General features: G+C 45.8%; 1 protein-coding gene across 1 annotated transcript; it reads left to right on the plus strand.

Annotated features, from left to right (window-relative positions):
• The first annotated feature begins 1,524 nt into the window (after positions 1 to 1,524).
• Positions 1,525 to 16,401, plus strand: LOC120737544 (A disintegrin and metalloproteinase with thrombospondin motifs 5). Its single transcript, XM_040038327.1, has 8 exons — positions 1,525 to 2,858; positions 10,772 to 10,904; positions 11,142 to 11,309; positions 11,825 to 12,108; positions 13,405 to 13,588; positions 13,686 to 13,861; positions 13,947 to 14,122; positions 14,967 to 16,401. Exons 1-8 carry the CDS (start codon positions 1,779 to 1,781, stop codon positions 15,646 to 15,648), a joined length of 2,883 nt encoding a protein of 960 aa, XP_039894261.1. The 5' UTR covers positions 1,525 to 1,778; the 3' UTR covers positions 15,649 to 16,401.
• The last annotated feature ends 917 nt before the right edge of the window (positions 16,402 to 17,318 follow it).

Raw genomic sequence — 17,318 nt, forward strand, 5'->3', positions numbered from 1 at the left:
GTGATTATTCTCTAAATATTTAAGTTAGTCATTTACAAGTTTTAGAAAGTAAAGCGCTCCTCAGTGTGGGATGTTTGGTTCAAATGTGGATCGTACCATGGCGGGATTTGACAGGGGGTGTTCCAGGGTTTATGGTGGCGGTGCACTGTGTTCCCATTTTGGGCCGAGTTTCCGCTGTCCACCTACACGACCCCCACCCCCATCACACAGCTGCGTGCCAGCCAGCACTGCCCACACCGCTCAGTTGTCCAGAAAGCTTTTGGATTATGGCTCTTTAGGAGGGCTGACAAGCTCTCTCACCGTCCGACGCAGCAAAGTTGAAATGTAATATCTGTTCTCAAGTTCTGCACAGAGAAGGAAGAAGAGTAGGAGGGGGGGAGTGTATCCACGAAGAGAGGCCTTCCTCTTAGCACACAGACACACACTGACCTCCCCCTTCGCTGGTGTGTGAAGGTAATAGCTGTTAGGTGAGTCAGCGAATGAGCAGTGTCTTGGAAGACTTTTTTTTTTCTTTTCTTTTCAGAAAAGCCACTCTCCTGTTTGGCTGCCCTCTGAGAGCATGTTTGTTTGTGCATGAGTGAGACGTGGTGACTTCAGCCCCAGCAAGAGGCTAAATCCCTCTCAGCACACAAGTATGACATCCCGTTGGCAATACCACACACACACACACACACACACACTCCAGGCCCCTGAAAAGGTACAATAAATAATCAAGACAGGTCCTGGGGCAGTATCGGGCACAGCCACACACCTGCAGAGTCACACACACACACACAACACACACACACACACACTTTTTCCCCCCTCCCACCACCTTTACATTCTCAGAACCAGTTGGAGCAATACAGCACCTACTGTATGCACGCTCACAGATTTCCCTCCATTGCTTCCGTTTCCTCCTCAAACACACACACACGCAGCATTAAATGTTCTCACACGGGGAACAGTGAACTCCCAGAGTTCTTATTCAGGAGCGGCCATAAATTATCTATTCCGCTTTAAGTTTTCTGAAAGTCTCCTTTCAAATCCTGCCGCCCTTCAATTATTAAAGTAGTCAAAGTGGTAAAAGTGTTAAAAATAACAGGCTGGCATTTAATGGAGTGGTGTCGGAGTTCACTTTAAGGGGGGGAGAAGCAACTTGTTTTTTTGTTTTTTGGGTGAAGTTTTTAATGTAAACTGGAAGTTGGTGTTGAAAGCTTAAAACTGATGAATGCATAAGTTTTAGATTTTCATTATTTCTTCACAGCCACGAGTGACTTAAAGATAATAACTGCCTCCTCATTCCTTTGCTGAGGCAACAGAAAATCCTCCAGTGACAGCATTGTTACGGTTTCCCTCCTCTCCTCTCCTCCAGCACTTGACTTTACTCTGATTTGAGGAAGAGAGCGAGAGACAGAGAAAAGAGGAGGGGGGTGGAGGAATGGTGATTGAGCGCAAAGGGGGCAGGACTTTTTCCTCTCCGGGTCCTATTAAGAGCAAACTTTGTGTTTTTGTTCTCCAAGTTCAGCTCGGTGCTCTCCAGCCTGCGCACAGTTCCTCTCTGCTGCTCTTTTTTTCTTCCCTTTTCTGTTTTTTTCTGTTTTTTTCTTGGTTTTTTTTTTTTCTTCCTTTATGGTTTTATTTGCCTGCCTGTTGGTGAATGCTGTGTGCTTTTGGATGGGAGCTGTGGACACCGAGAGGATGCGCATTTTGGAGGAACAAGCACTCAAAGTTGTCTTCTCCTCTGGTCCAGGTTTGTTTTAGTGGATTCGTAGATGTTTGTCACGTTGGAATGAACAATGGTGCAGCTCCTGGGTGCTCTGACCGGGAGCATGCTCTGGTTTCGGCTACTGCTGCTGTGCGTCGTGGAGTTGGAGCTGGAAGCCGGGCTTGCCACTTTCCAGGGTTTCTATCTTCCACCTGCGAGCGGCTCGCCTCTGACACCTGCCCGGAGGACAGACGGGGTTGTGCGGACTATTGACCGGATTTACCACGGGGGAGGGAGGGTTGGCTACCTGGTGTACCTGGATGAGAGCCGCTTTCAGCTGGACATGGAACGAGACGAGTCGGTGCTGTCTCATCACTTCAGCCCCCAGTATGTGCTCGCCATGATGGGACAGAGCCCCGCGCTTCTGCAGAGGGAGTGCGTGTACCGCGGGACCGTGAACTCCAACCCGGAGTCCCTGGCCGTGTTCAACCTCTGCGGAGGAGGTCTCGAGGGCTTCTTCGCAGTGAAGGACGCGCGCTACACCGTCACCCCCATCGTCAGGGCAAAAGGACACGAGCATGACGTGCGCGCCCTGCAGGACAAGGATGCGGAGAGCGCGCTCCACGTGTTCACGCGCGAAAGTTTCAGCTTCGAGGAGATGAGCGAGGGCCGCGAGAGCTGCGGGACGCGCGACGGGCGCAAGAAACGCAAACGCCGGCGCAGAGGTCGCGGGAAGGGTAGACGGGAACGCGAGGGGCTCGCTTTGGAAGCCGAAGATGAGCGCGGGCGGAGATGGTGGAGCCGGCTCGCCACGGCACCCTCCCCGGAGCCGGGCGCACGGCGCAGGAGGTCGGTGTCTCGCGCCAGGTACGTGGAGCTGCTCCTGGTGGCGGACGAGACCATGACTAAGAAGTACGGAAAGGACTTGAACCACTACTTGCTCACGTTGGCCTCCATCGCCTCTAAGCTGTACGGGCACGCCAGCATCGAGAACCCCATCCGGCTGTCGGTGGTCAAAGTGACCGCGGTGACCGACAAGGAGAAGGGATTGGAGGTGACCAAGAACGCGGCGGCGACGCTCAAGAGCTTCTGCAAGTGGCAGAACCAGCAGAACCCGCTGGACGACGACCACCAGCACCACCACGACGCCGCCATCCTCTTCACCAGGCAGGTAAACAGACAGCCCCCTCCCTTATTTATTTATGTTTCTCTTTTTTATTTTACGCGCCTCCACCTGCCGCTTCTCCGCTTGCGCGCTCGCATAGAGACCGAGGCAGCTGTTGGAGTGTGACGACACAGTTTGTTTTGATTTCGATGGCGCACGCGGGGGCAGCTGGTTCACTATAACCAAGGAGCTCACACACGTCACATATTCGTCTTTGAATATGAAGAAATGTCACGTTATTCTGTGTTTTAATCGATTTCCCTAAATATAAACCCCGAAGGTCGAAACAGCAACGACAGTTTGCCCGCGTGTCTCTGTGTTCACACCCCTGTAGTGTTTATTTTCCTGCTCCTTGTGTTTTCCTCCCATCTTCTGTTCTGCTGAAACTCGCGTGCGTAAATCGAGCGCAGCGTGTGTGAAAACGGCCATAAAAACTGTATTTCCTGCCCCTGGTGTTTTTCTGGGCAGGCCCTTCTGTCTCCATCCCACCCACCCCCATCCTCTCATCCCGTAACCCTCCCAGTCCCCTGACAGCCCCAAAAAGCCTTGCAGTCTGTGTGTCCCAGTATTGGAGACTTGAAATCAGCTGCAGGGTGCAGAGCAGAACTATCCCTAAAAAAAAATTTCTAAATTCCCCCTGAAGCAGCATTTAATTAGGTAGCTATCCCAGATTCCCCCCCCCCCCTCTTTTTTTTCTTCTTCTTCTTCTCTTTCTCTCATCACTCCTGCCTGCACATTTTTTTCCCCAGTTACTTTTCCAGTGTCTGTCAGCTGGAGCCTGGGAGCTGTCAGAAAAACAAACACATCCACCCTGTGAGAAGCCCTGCGCTTTACTGAGACCACACTCTTCTATCCCTTCTTTCACCATCCCTTTCTCTCCTCCTACTCCTTCCCTAAATGTCTGGCCTGAAGCCGCAGGGCAGCAACAGCAGATCTGCATTTTTCACCTCTCCGGGTGTGGCTTTGTGGTGGTTTTAGCTGCAGTGTCAGATGGCTTCGCCTTGGATTGCGGTGGGTTTAAGTCATGCAAGGTCTTGTCATGGCTTGGGCTAAAAAAAAAAAAGAAAATAGCATTGGTATTACTTCGGATCTCCTGCACAAGACAGCCGGTAGTACATACCTGAGGTCAGCACAGCTGGCAGAGTGGCACAGTTTCTGTGCGCCAGCCACCTCGTGGCTCCTCTGCCACTACACCTGCAGGGGTGTGACTGAGAGTGAGCTCAGGCAGGAGGAAGTGGCATCCTTGGGCGCTTGGGTTTGGCAGGCTGGACGGGCACGGAAACACTAATCCAGATACTCAGGCAGACTCGGGACAGACAGGCAGACTCAGAATGGACAGGAATTTTTTATGAAACATGACAGGCCGTGTACTGTGACTTCTTTCCAGCTGTTCTGCTGCTTTGATCTCATTAAAATACCCATGCTCACACTGGCATAACACATCCATCAGAGTGTCAGTGTACTGGTTAAAGTCGCCTTTTCATCTCCAGCATGCTATAGATAAGATTACAGTCATGCACAGTTTGAAACTTCAGAGTTATATCATGTACATTCAGTCCATTTCTGTCCTCACAGGTTACAGTCCACATGAATGCACCTCCCAGGACTAATTATCAGACTTCAAGACAACTAAATTTCCCTTTTCAAGGGACGGAAAGGCACATGTATGTTCCTAAAGAGCGAAAGGTCCATATTTCCACAGTTTGTTCTAGAATTTAAAGTGCAATATTAAGAGAGAAACACAAAAGAAAAGCATATGTGTATATATATATATATGTGTGTGTGTGTGTGTGTGTGTGTGTGTGTGTGTGTGTGTGTGTGTGTGTGTACATATATATTTATTTAAGTTTGAACCTTTATGTCACTCCATGTGATGTGAGATAAAGCTTTGAGTCAGTCTGTACTCCCTCCACTGTTCAAGTGACAAACCACTGTATACCTAAAGATGCAATAACATAGTTCCAATATGATCCTCACTATATCACTCAGCACAATATTTTAGTGTCACCTCTCACGGCTCCTGCATTATTCACAAACCTGTCTCTGGGTCTCTTTCACACCCATCTCACCTTCACTGCTGAACCTGGAGGTCATACAGTGGATTCAGCCTCCCAGCGGTGCTTTTAATCATCCGTAACATAACGAAGTCCTCCGATGAACTTCATAAGGTGGGTTCTTGATTTCTATCTGTCTCACCTCTGCAGGACAAATGAGCCCAGTCGCTGCTAAATGCGGTTAATGTGTGCGGTGAGCATTAGCACAATCAGGTAATGCATGACCTAGCTTTCGGTGGGTCGTGATTTTAACAAGCCAAAGAGAAGTTTCTGGCTATTAGAGTTGTTACGGGACAGGTCGACAAGCAGGGCCACACTGCTGCAGAGGTGCTGCAAAGAGTGAAAAGATGCTGACATCATGAAAAATGTCTGCTTCGTGAGAAAGAATATTTTGCTGTCAATTGTTGCATAAGAATTGAGCTTAAGAGCAGCAAATTCTACACACAGAATGCAGCTATTAATGTTTCCACTAACTGAGGGGGTGCCAGCAAGAAAATAACTTGATTGGCCTCAATTACTTCATACCTTGTTGCTTTTTGCCTTGAAAAAGAAGAACTATTTTCTCAGGAACAGAACTTGTAGGCCAAATGGAAACGTCACGGGGAAAGACAAGTTCGAATGTGGCTTTGACTGAGCTCAAAGTTCCTTGTAAGCTCCATCTCACCGAATGTCAGAGGTATCAAATAATAAGAGGACGCTGGTTTTCATGTGAAAATCTTTCATCTGTGTATTCAGAGTGAAACTGTGATGCAGAGCCCAATTATTGCCGTGCGACAAAATAGAACCAAAGCTCACAGTGACCGCAGAGTCAGGCCGCTCCATTGTTCCCACACGAAAGGGCCAGATCGCACGGGGGCCCCTTTTGTGGTTGGGTCCAATTACTCCAACACCCAGTACCCGCAGTGTGCTGACCCGTGTGGCCGTGTCACCCAGTTCCACACATACCAGCACAAGAATAATACAACGGCTACATTGAACGGGACTTTGGACACTTTTGTGTGTATTTGGCTGTGTTGTGTACAGTAGACAAAGCAGTACTATAAGGAAAGCATGAGCGCAAAACTGTGGATATACTGGCGTGCATATGTGTTCATGTTGCCATTTGGGGGGTGGGTTTCACTCACTTCAAACATTTGCATCAATATTGCTCCTACCCTATGACCAACACTTGCCGACAGTGGGAAGGAAAAACTCTTTTCACAGGAAGAAACCTCCAGCAGAACCAGGATCAGGGAGGGGCAGTCGTCTGTCACGGCTATTGGGAGGGAGACAAGAAAAAAAACACTGTGGAAGAGAGCCAGAGATTAATAACAACTAATGATTAAATGGAAAGTGGTGTATAAACAACAACAAGTTAGATAAATGCATATATTAGGGGAAAATACTGTATGATAAATGTCTTAACAGCATTAATCCTCATGTGCCAGTGAGAAACACATTACACCATCCATTCCCTCCACACGGTTGTAGTCATTTGCCCTCTGGCAGTATAAACACGTGTATAGTTTGGAGCCCCCCACCCCTTTCCTGTGCACTTGCCTCCACTCCTCTCCAGCGTCCATACATTGAAGTGTACATTTCCCAGCCCTCGCCCCCGTCACAGCCAGTTACTCTATTTGTTTTCAATGCTCTTGATATTTCACATGTGCTTTACTTCGTCTGGCATATGTTGACAACCTGCAGACAGCTTTTAGATTCCAAACTTTCGACCCCCTCGCAACCCCCCGCCCCCCATGTCTGTCTGTCGACATTACATAACTAGCCCAGGAGTTTGGTTTGTCCCATGCCAACAAACGAACCTCGCCCTCTTCACCCTCAAGATGCATCGGTGACTTTAAAACACACTCCTGTTTGCAGTCATTTCCTAAAGTTTCCTTTGATTCTGGACTAAAGGCCAATTCATGTGACACAACAAATTAAAAATAACTCCATTTATTCACTCCACCAAACTATTTATTTTCTCATTAACTGATAAGCAGTTTTTCTTTTGAACTGCACCAAGTGCAACTTAATCCATCATGTGTGTTTCTTAACTCTTATCTGCCTTGCTGTTGTGTGCCACCTTCAAAAGCAGGGACTATGGCATCCTCATACTGGTTATTTATTTCTTTAAAGTATAGAACTGAAGTGCTTCTGTTCTTTGATTAACTATGGTGTTCCCCAAGGATCATTACTGGGACCACTGTTGTTCAGTGTGCAAGTGCTGCCACATTGTCAAATCCATCTACACTGATGACACACAGACATTTCTAGTAGTTCTTCCTAGACTTTGAAAGTAGAGGTTTACTTGTAAGGAATCATTTGGGTGCATTTGAACATTCTTCAGTCAAAAGTTTTCAAGGATGTCTCCATTAATCTCAAGGTAATGGATCTAAATGGATCTAAAATCAGGTGAGAAAAATGTAGCAACCGTTGAGACTAGTCTGTTTCTGATGGGATGTAAGGATTTTGGAGGCAAAGCCTTGCTAGATAGGTTATGCACATGTTCGGGGTAATTTTAGACATGCTAACAAGCTCATTACAAAGTATCTCAACTGCTTAGTTGAAAGTCTTTAATGTGGTTGCAAATCTTTTGTACTTAGCGCAAAGAACCATCAGCTAAGGCCGGGGTGAATGTCAGTTTTCAAAGGTATTTGGTCATATGTTAAAGTGGACACTCCTTCCTTCTTATATTTTATCCTATTTTCAAGAAAATCTAAATACATAAGGACATTTTTTTTTACTAATAATGAACAGTATGACTGTAAAATAGTCTCATTTTGTGCATACCAAAGACTATAAAGAACAAGAGCAACCTACTAAATGGTTATTATTTACCTTTTGACGAATATGTGTCAGCTTTTGGTCAGCGTTACTCACTGGTGGCGAATCATTCGGAACCATTACGGTCAGTGTTTGTAATTAGGATTGCTGGAAATCAACCTGCAGCAGGTTTCACAGAGTGAGCTGAACTCTCTCTGCGAGAGGGACTGCTCTGTGTGTTTGGGTCTAGCCAACTGTTTGTTTAGCCTCGGCTTAGACTGCAAGTGGTCTTGTACCTCACACACACACAGACACATACACACTGACACACTGCTCTGATCGTCTCTTGACCTTTGCAACCAGCTTGCCACCTGTTCTCCTGTTATTTCTGCCAATATTGCCGTAACTCCTTGTCCTCTCAGTTCTTCTCCTTAATTTCCGGCAATCCTCCATCCTTTCCCAGCTGTGAGTGATTCTTGAACTTATTTTTCTTTACCCGCCCTGCTTTTCTTTTTCTCTGCATGTCTGCAGAGGCCTTCGAATGAAAGCGAGTTTAGGAAGTCTTGGCAGAGGGAAGAAGTAGAAAATATGCTCAGTTTTGGGGGGAATTTCCTGTATTATTCACTCGTCACTATTTATCAAACAGGAGATTCCAATTTTTCACCCGCTTGTTACACGGGGTTATATCAATGAGAGGCATGTACACAAAAAAAGGAGCGGAACAAAAACAGCTCTCACATTAATATCTGGGAGGGGATGAATTAATAAATAAATGAAATGGAAAAGGGGTGTAAAGCGCAGCGGGGTGAAAGAGTATGGGAAAAGGGGAGAAGAGAAAGCCAAAATATGAAGGCTAACTTCTCTATAAGTCCTCGGTTTCTGAGCAAAATAAACAAGCTTCCTTTTGTAGTTTTCAGGCCTTTCCACACACAGGCAGAAACTTCAGTTTTGCTCTAGTTAGCCATCCGTGCAGTCAGAATCAGCCTTTGTTTGCTTCCTCTTTCATCCAGGAACTAATTGGCAAAAGCACATGCGGTCTTCCTGTATCTGTGTGCATTGTGAATTTCCAGTAAAATGCTATATATGTTCCATGTCCTTAATTGTATGCACTTACAGCTATCTGAGTGTGTGTTTCTGTGCGAGCAGGTCCCACCCAGTCAGTCATGTGTGTGAGTGCAGAACACAAGGCAGTTTGTTCCAAACCGATCGGCCCGGAACGGGTAAACACCCTCCCCACAGAGCCTCTCACACACGACCCAGCAGGCCTGTCAGCACCATTTAACATGACAATTCATCCTCTCCATGGGACATGTGTGTGTCTGCGCGTGTGTGGAAATGCATGAATCTCAGTCTCCATATATGTATGTGCAACTACGTGCCGAACGCATATTTTTTAAGCATGTCCCGTTGGACTGTACAGGCTCATGTGCAGGCCTGCGTGTACTGATGGAACGATTTGCCGATTGATTTTAGCACTCAGTGCAGCCAGGCGGCGCCGCCTGAGGCATCATCTGCATGGACATGTGTGGGAATCAAAACAAAGATCAATACTGTGTACTCTGGCAAGGCAGACAGACAGATGGTGGAGGAGAGAGTGAGCAGGGAGAGCAAAAAAAGTGCATATTAAAATCATTTTAGCTTGAAGAAAGGTGCCAAAGAACAATGACAGGCACATCTTTAATCTGGATCAATCAGCACACTGGATTTAACAACAGCTTTTGAGAAATTAACATATTGTGTTGTGGTTAAAGACATTAGAAGTAAATTGTGAACAGCTGGGACTTACTGAAACTTTTGTGTATTGTGTTGCAGATACATCCACCATAATTGGAAGTCACCTTGTACACTTGCACAATAATACCTTAACTATCCCATCTAGAGGTACAACCAGTATAGCTGCCCTCTATCCAAGATGAGAAGCAGAAGTTCTTCTATACAGCCTTTGGTTCAAACAGGTAGCTGGTGACTGAAATGGGAAACGCAACGACACCTGTAGCTCTTGCCATAGACTGTAGATAAAAGATGGGAGTAGCAACTAGTATCTGAGCTTCTCATTTTGAAACCTTCAGCATTTTGCCTCCCGTCATGTTGGTGTAATGACTCACAATATTTGGACAAGAGGACAAAAGACTTCATAAACGGCCTACACCAAACAGCAATCCATATTATTTGTCAAATAATTCCAGTGAAAGCAAAATGGGAAACGCAACAACACCATAAACCAGGCCCAGCTCAGTGGCTAGCGGGCGCGAGGCCTTGCAGGTGACATTGGCCTGTGTCGACACACCATAAAAAATAGTTCAACCACGATACAGTTGTAGAGTTGGAAACTATCCACGATGAACAAAATCAAGCTGTAAATATCCTTTTATAGTCTGTATAGTGGGGTATTTTAACATGCAGTTGGCTTCATTCTGTAGCCACATAGGTAGCGTGTTGGTTTTGGAAAGTGAAGAAGAATGACGTAAAACCAAACAATCATATGACCTCCTATGAGCAAGCACTTTGGCGACAGTGGGAAGGAAAAACTCCCTTTTAACAGGAAGAAACCTCTGACAGAACCAGGCTCAGGGAGGGGCGGGGCCATCTGCTGCAGCCGGTTGGGGTGAGAGAAGGAAGATAAAAGACATGCCTTCTCTAAAATCTGAGCAATAAACTGTAATTCTGAGATGGGTTTGTTACTGGCAAGAGGAGAGAAGGGTCAACCTTGGGTTTTTTTGTTTTTTTGTAAAAGTGGTCGGAGGACAGCATTCCTAAAATAAGCAGGGACTTTGCTAGACACTGGTGAAGCGTTGATTATGGCGAGTACACGGGGACCAGTAGATTAAAAGGCATTTTTGAACTCATGGAGCTTCCTCCTACATCACTCGTAACTTCTCCTCCCCCAGCATGAGAGGACTGGTCCCTGCAACAAGCCGACCGTTTAGCTTCTTCAGCAAGTGGATGATTTCTATGCTGGAGCAGACTCGAGATCCAGAGTTTCGAAGTAGCTTTACCTATATTTCATTTAATTGTGATGAACTACAGATTATCTTAGACCTCATATCTTGAGATTGAGTATGAATCCCGTTATTTATTTGTTATTAGCTTTTGATTTAAATGTGCAGTATTTTTTTTGTCCAGGACCTCTGTGGCCACCACTCCTGTGACACGCTGGGCATGGCGGACGTCGGCACCATCTGCTCTCCAGAGAGGAGCTGCGCCGTCATCGAGGACGACGGGCTTCACGCCGCATTTACCGTCGCCCATGAGATAGGTAGGCATGGATACACACACACAGCAACACAAAGATGTAAACAAGCCAGGGCTTGCACATGCACATCTGTCAGCACTCTGTCTTCCTCTCGCTGATTAATCTCACACCAGTGTTCCCTGATGTCATACCACTGATAACATTAGGTGTGTTTTCTTTTCTCATTCTTGCTGCATGTGCAAATCTGAGACAAGTCCTTCAGGGGGAAAAACAAAAATGTCCTCTCTCGTTGTGACTCAGGTCACCTGCTTGGTTTGTCCCACGACGACTCCAAGTTCTGCGAAGAGCGCTTCGGAGTGAACAGCGACAAGCGGCTCATGTCCTCCATTCTCACCTCCATCGATGCCTCCAAACCCTGGAGCCGCTGCACCTCAGCAACCATCACCGACTTCTTCGACGACGGCAACGGTGAGCGTGGGAGAAGATGCACGACAGCAATGCTTGTAATTTCTTTCTAAAAGTGAGAACTTTTCCCAGGCTGCCACCTCCAAATTGCATCCATGTGAATTTGACTGGTGATAGCTATCACTGAGAGCTGTTTACTACCAAGCAAAGCAATAATCTCTATTAATAGAGGCTTATTTACAATCCTGTTAAGTTCTTTAAAGAGCAGTTGCAGTGCAGCCAAAGATCAGGATGAGTCATGCTTTGCATTCCAGTTTGATCAGGCAGTTTTATTCATGACGACCATAAAGCACCACAGTTTGCTGAATTTTTGCTCAGCGTTTCCATGACTTTCGGCGTATTTCATGGACCAACAGCATGATTTAAGGCTTGACAGCATGTGCTGCTGCTCCAGCACTTTTATTGAGTGATAGGTCATAATGGCCTAGTTTATCTGTCAACTGAAAGAAGCATTCGTACACCAGTGCACAAACAGTATGCACGGCACAGATCTTTAAAAACACCTCCTTCCTCCACAGCCGAATGCCTCCTCGACTCGCCCCGCCAGGCCCTCCTCGGCCCCGAGGAGCTCCCGGGGCAGAGCTACGACGCCGTACGCCAGTGTCGCCTGGCCTTCGGCCCTGAGTACACGGTGTGCCCGGGCATGGACGTATGTTCGCGGCTGTGGTGCGCAGTGATTCGCCAGGGACAGATGGTGTGCCTGACCAAGAAGCTGCCGGCAGTGGAGGGAACGCCCTGTGGAAAGGGTCGCATCTGCCTGCAGGGAAAGTGCGTGGACAAGACCCGCAAGAAGCACTACTCGGTAAGAGGGATGGATGGATGGTGTTGGAGTCTAAGGTAAAAGACGCAGAGACAGAAGGAATTTGTCAGGAGAGACAAAAGGGAGTCGATAGAAATAGAGTTCTTTTTATAGCTCGCAAGCTGATATTTTAGGATCTCATTCCCACATTGTTTGTAGGAGACAAAGAGAAAAAGTATACACTTCATATGTAGAGCACACAGGGGTGCTTTGGAGAGCGCATGGAAGTAGAAAGTCAGTAAAAAAAAAATGAAAGCGAGCAAAAGATCAAATTCATTCTGTGGCTTCATTGTGTGGTCTGCTGTATTCAAGACACTGCTGATCTGTGCTATTTGTTCCGTCGGCCTTACTCAAACAGGCCCAAATTGAATTTGGCCTTCATGAGTTAAAGGATCCAATCTGTTCTTGGCAGACTGTCGACCCCGTGTGTGTGTGTGCATCAGGGGAGGAAAAGAGAGGGAATGTCCAAAAAAGAAAGATTGGGAGCAAGGAGAATATTTTCTCCTTTTGTGTTTGTTTGTCACATGACATTTGACGAGAGCGACTGGATCCTTGACAGACGGCTGCACGGCTAGATGTGGCTCAAGTTCTGAGTCATTTCATTTTCACTGCTTGTATGACGAGCAGTTTCCTGCTCGGAGCAAGCTTAAACCCACTCCCTGTATTTTAGACTTTGGGATCTTTTAACCTCTCCGTATTTCTTGAAGTATGATTGCAGATTGCATAGCTTTTACTGTGGAAAGAATTGGTTCAAGTGCCATAAAACTCTGCAGTGGAATTAAATGGAAAGCTATTTCCAAAGAAATAGGGGGATTACACGATCGAGTTTGTCTCATAAAATGCAAAGAGCTACTTATCCAGTTGTTTTTATCGCCAATGAATCATGTAAGGCTGGTTGGAAAGACACAAAAAAATAGTCATATTACCTGAAGAATTTCATTCAGGCTGCTCCTCCGGGGAAGCATGTGAGCTCTGACCGCAGATAGAACCTCCTCTGCTGCACTAACAAGTGGCTTTTAAAAAGAGTTATTATCACATGACCATAGTCTCCAATCTTTTCCCGTCTCTTTTCCAAAGTGAACGTCACATTTTCCTTTATCGCAGATCTCTCTCCAAACAGCTTTTCCTATGACACGTGATTTGGCCGACTCCGGCTTCTAGCATGTTTGATAAGCACTAATTGTTCTCTCTCATCTCCTTTTTTTCCTTCATCTTTTATACCCTCTGATCTTTCCTCTGCTGTCATTTTTGCCTCTTTCATCTTCCCTCTCCTCTCTACTCCTTTCGCTCCTCTGCCAGGCGTCCAATCACGGTAGCTGGAGTTCTTGGGGTCCTTGGGGTCCGTGCTCCAGAACTTGTGGGGGTGGGGTGCAGTTTGCCCAGCGCCTTTGCAACAACCCACCACCACGGAACAACGGGCGCTACTGCACAGGAAAGAGGGCCATCTATCGGTCTTGCAGTGTAACACCGTGCCCAACACCAAGTGAGCGTGACAGCTTAAGAATGCATAAGCTATTAGTGCACATCTATTAGTACGTAGTCGTTAATTTCAAACCTCTTTTTACTGCACTTTCCTGCAGACAAGAGTTTCCGCCAGGAGCAGTGTGAGGTGCGCAACGGTCCCCAGACAGATCCCAAAGGGGTGAAGACCTTCGTTGAGTGGGTGCCTAAGTACGCAGGAGTTCTGCCTAAAGATGTGTGCAAGCTAACTTGCAGAGCAAAAGGAACTGGATACTATGTGGTGTTCTCTCAAAGGGTGAGTTACTTAGACGACAGCGCTGTGTATTTAATGACGGGCGAGATGTACACGATTGATCACGATAGCGACTTTGTGTTTTCAGGTGGTAGATGGGACAGAGTGCCGTCCGTACAGCAGTTCGGTGTGCGTGAAAGGGAAATGTGTGCGGACAGGATGCGATGGCATCATTGGCTCCAAGCTTCAGTTTGACAAGTGTGGTATATGTGGAGGTGATGGCACAGGATGCATACGTGTGGTGGGAAACTTCACCAAGAAGAGGTAAGGCAAAAGCATTGTAGCTCCATTGCATACATGCATGAGCAGGACTGTTAGTTTAAAGCTGGTCAGTTTGTACATGGAAGATGTCAACAACTATGTCATATTGCTTCTTGTCATGATACGCTCTTGTCGGTATTTACATAACAGCATCACTACTTCATAACTGCTGATGGTGGCGCTGCGGGTAGAGCAAATCGATTTTAATTTGTAGTGAAGCAGTAAAATATTAGACATTCAATTGATTATCTAACTCAATGGACGAATTACAACTTCATAATTCTATTCACTAGCACTAACACCACAATACAATGAAAAATTCCTGATTTTTGGATTTTTTTGTGGTGTTTTCCTTTAGGTACACAGATATTGTGGTCCATCATAGATGACTGCCTTGCAGGTTATCAGTCTTGCAGAATCACTACATCGTGATACCTTTGGTGTATTGTTATAATATCGTACCGTGAATAACTATGCGATACCCAGGCCTAAATGTTAACTCTGATTATATCTAATTATCAGTTGGCTTAAGATTTTATTTTGTGCTTTGTGTTTTGTACTTGTAACAGTATCTAGCGTGAAAAAAGCTCACAGACTTAGCTACAGTCATACTACAAACAAAAATGTATCCGCACATGACTATTTAGGCAGATATCCGTTGACTGTTGCTCTTTAACTCCCTCTATTTGCATTTGTTATTAGTGTTGCTAAACAAGCCTAAATTTATTCTGATTCTATAGCATGTGACAGCAGATCTAAACACTGAAAACGGACTTTTAGTTTTATAAGAACAAGATCATGTGTTATTTACTGAACTGACCCCTCTACTTTCTCTCATGCCAAACAGTAAGGGCTACACTGACGTAGTGAAGATCCCTGCAGGCTCTACTCACATCAAGGTTCGTCAGCACAAGGCCAAGGACCAGACCCGGTACACTGCCTACCTAGCTCTTCGACGGCCCAATGGAGACTACCTCCTAAATGGCAAGTTCATGATCTCCACCTCTGAGACAGTCATCCCACTCAACGGTTCTGTGCTCAACTACAGCGGGTGGAGCCAGAGGGAGGAATGGCTTCACAGTATGGGCCCCGGGGCTCTTCAAGAACCCTTGGTGGTTCAGATTCTAGCTACAGATGCCAAAAAGCCTCTGGATGTCCATTATAGCTTTTTCATGCCCCGTCGGACAAATCCACAGCCACGGTCACTTCCTCTCATCCCCAATCCAAAGTTAACTACAACACTGTTAACTACGACAAGAACCACCACCACTACCACTAGCAGTACCACTTTGTCTTCCTACACTCCTCCTCTTCTTGTTCCAGGGCCATCCACAGCTCCAGGTTCCTCAACCCCGGCTCCAGGGCCACAGTGGGTAACGGGGCCGTGGATGACCTGCTCCAGGACTTGTGACACTGGCTGGCAGAGCCGGACAGTGCAGTGTAAGGACCGGGATGGGAAACTGTCTAAAAGATGTGTGCTGGGTGCCCGCCCCTCAGCCTTCAGACACTGTCTGGTGAAGAAATGCTGAGGCGGCAAGAGGAAAGTGTCAATTGATTAAAGTCTCAAGTGCTGGATGTAGAACTACGAACCAATGAATTAAAAATGTCGAACCTTAAACAGGACAGTGAATGTTGTCAGATAGCACCCAGAATAGACCCAAAGAGACTCTGAGGCAGATTGGCATGGATGTACCTGACCATATGGCAGAGGAATTACCTGGAATAACAATAGCTATGCAGAATCGAGGACAGTTTTGATATGAGAGTGATGACTGTTGCCCTGCCATGGCTAAGTTGCATGCCACATGGACAAATAACTAACTGTCTTTACTTCAGTCTCCAAATTCTGGAGGCCTAGTGTGTGTTGCCCTGTAATGGCATGCGTGTCGTGTCTTCTTATGATTCCATGTGTTCATCTAACTGTGGGAATTTGGAAATCGTCTTTTGTCCTAAGACAAGAGCCCCAACCAAGGGAAGCCTTCGTTACTCATCTCATCATCAGTCACACAACTTTCACACCACATGTCATGAACCTAGATTGTCATCTCCTGTACATTCGACATTTTAGTGTCTCTCACAGAAGGCAGCCCTGACCGACAAAAAGGTCTCTTCCATTAAACAGGCTTCCATTCTGTTAAATAGTGGTCCATAGTCTTCCAATCAAAGGTTCTTTGCTTATAAAAATGTGACTGAAATGTCCATATTACTGTAGCTGCAGACAGATCACAGCTACCCATATATTTTGACTTCAGGCATTTGCGTCTTTCTTTGATAGATCCAACTGACAACCAAAAACACAAACAGATAGCTCATGAATACAGTTTCCAGCTGAAGGTACATGGGGAGATTGGCTCGATGACCAAGAACAAACGTGAAAACCCAGGCATCGATGATACATTGTGTTAAAGCTCTATATTTAATCAAATGTACCAAGGTCAAGACAACTTTTGAGTGATCACTTCACTCAGAATGAGCATAGGAAGAAAGTTTATCCTAAAGACACCAGTATTGATTCTACTGACTTTTACAACTACCCGTTCACTGTAACAGCAGCGTAGCATCTTAAAAAAGAAGTTGAATAAGAGGCAAAGTGACCATGACACTCCTTAATATTTATGGAGAATGATAGTGACTCATAGGTCTGGGACAATGCTTGGTTTTAATGCCTGTGCAGTGTGTAAGTGTGAGCATGTTATGTGCCACTACCCAGTCCTGTGTTTTAAGCACATTGAGTATATACCGTGAACATGTTTTACTACGTCTTGAAACTTCTTCACTCTCAGCTCCACATATGTCAGTCATTATACTGGTGCTGAAAGGGTATTTTTTGTGTTAGTTAATGCCTGTTTGTCTGTTTATCTGTTTAGGAAATTATGCTAATATGACATTGTGTGCCCTGGATACTCGCAACGACAGCAAGAGAAATAGTAATGCAGTCATTATTGTCCTTTTGCAATTCAATTCTTTTTTTCATCACATTTTACTCTTTTGCTCATTTTACATGCTGTCCAAGTCATTTTTTCAGGATTGATGGGTGAAGTTGGCCATCATACAAAAATATATTGATGTCACAAAAAATTCCTTTGGAACAAGGATTAAATTGTTCAATCTGATTGCTGGTTTTTAAAAGCTAATGTCTGACCTTTCGTCAGTAACCTTTTGCTCTTTGCACAAGTCTAAAGACCAGTCGGAGACTATC

Source organism: Simochromis diagramma, unplaced genomic scaffold (assembly GCF_900408965.1).
Source record: "Simochromis diagramma unplaced genomic scaffold, fSimDia1.1 OVJJ01000413.1, whole genome shotgun sequence".
Taxonomy (NCBI): domain Eukaryota; kingdom Metazoa; phylum Chordata; class Actinopteri; order Cichliformes; family Cichlidae; genus Simochromis; species Simochromis diagramma.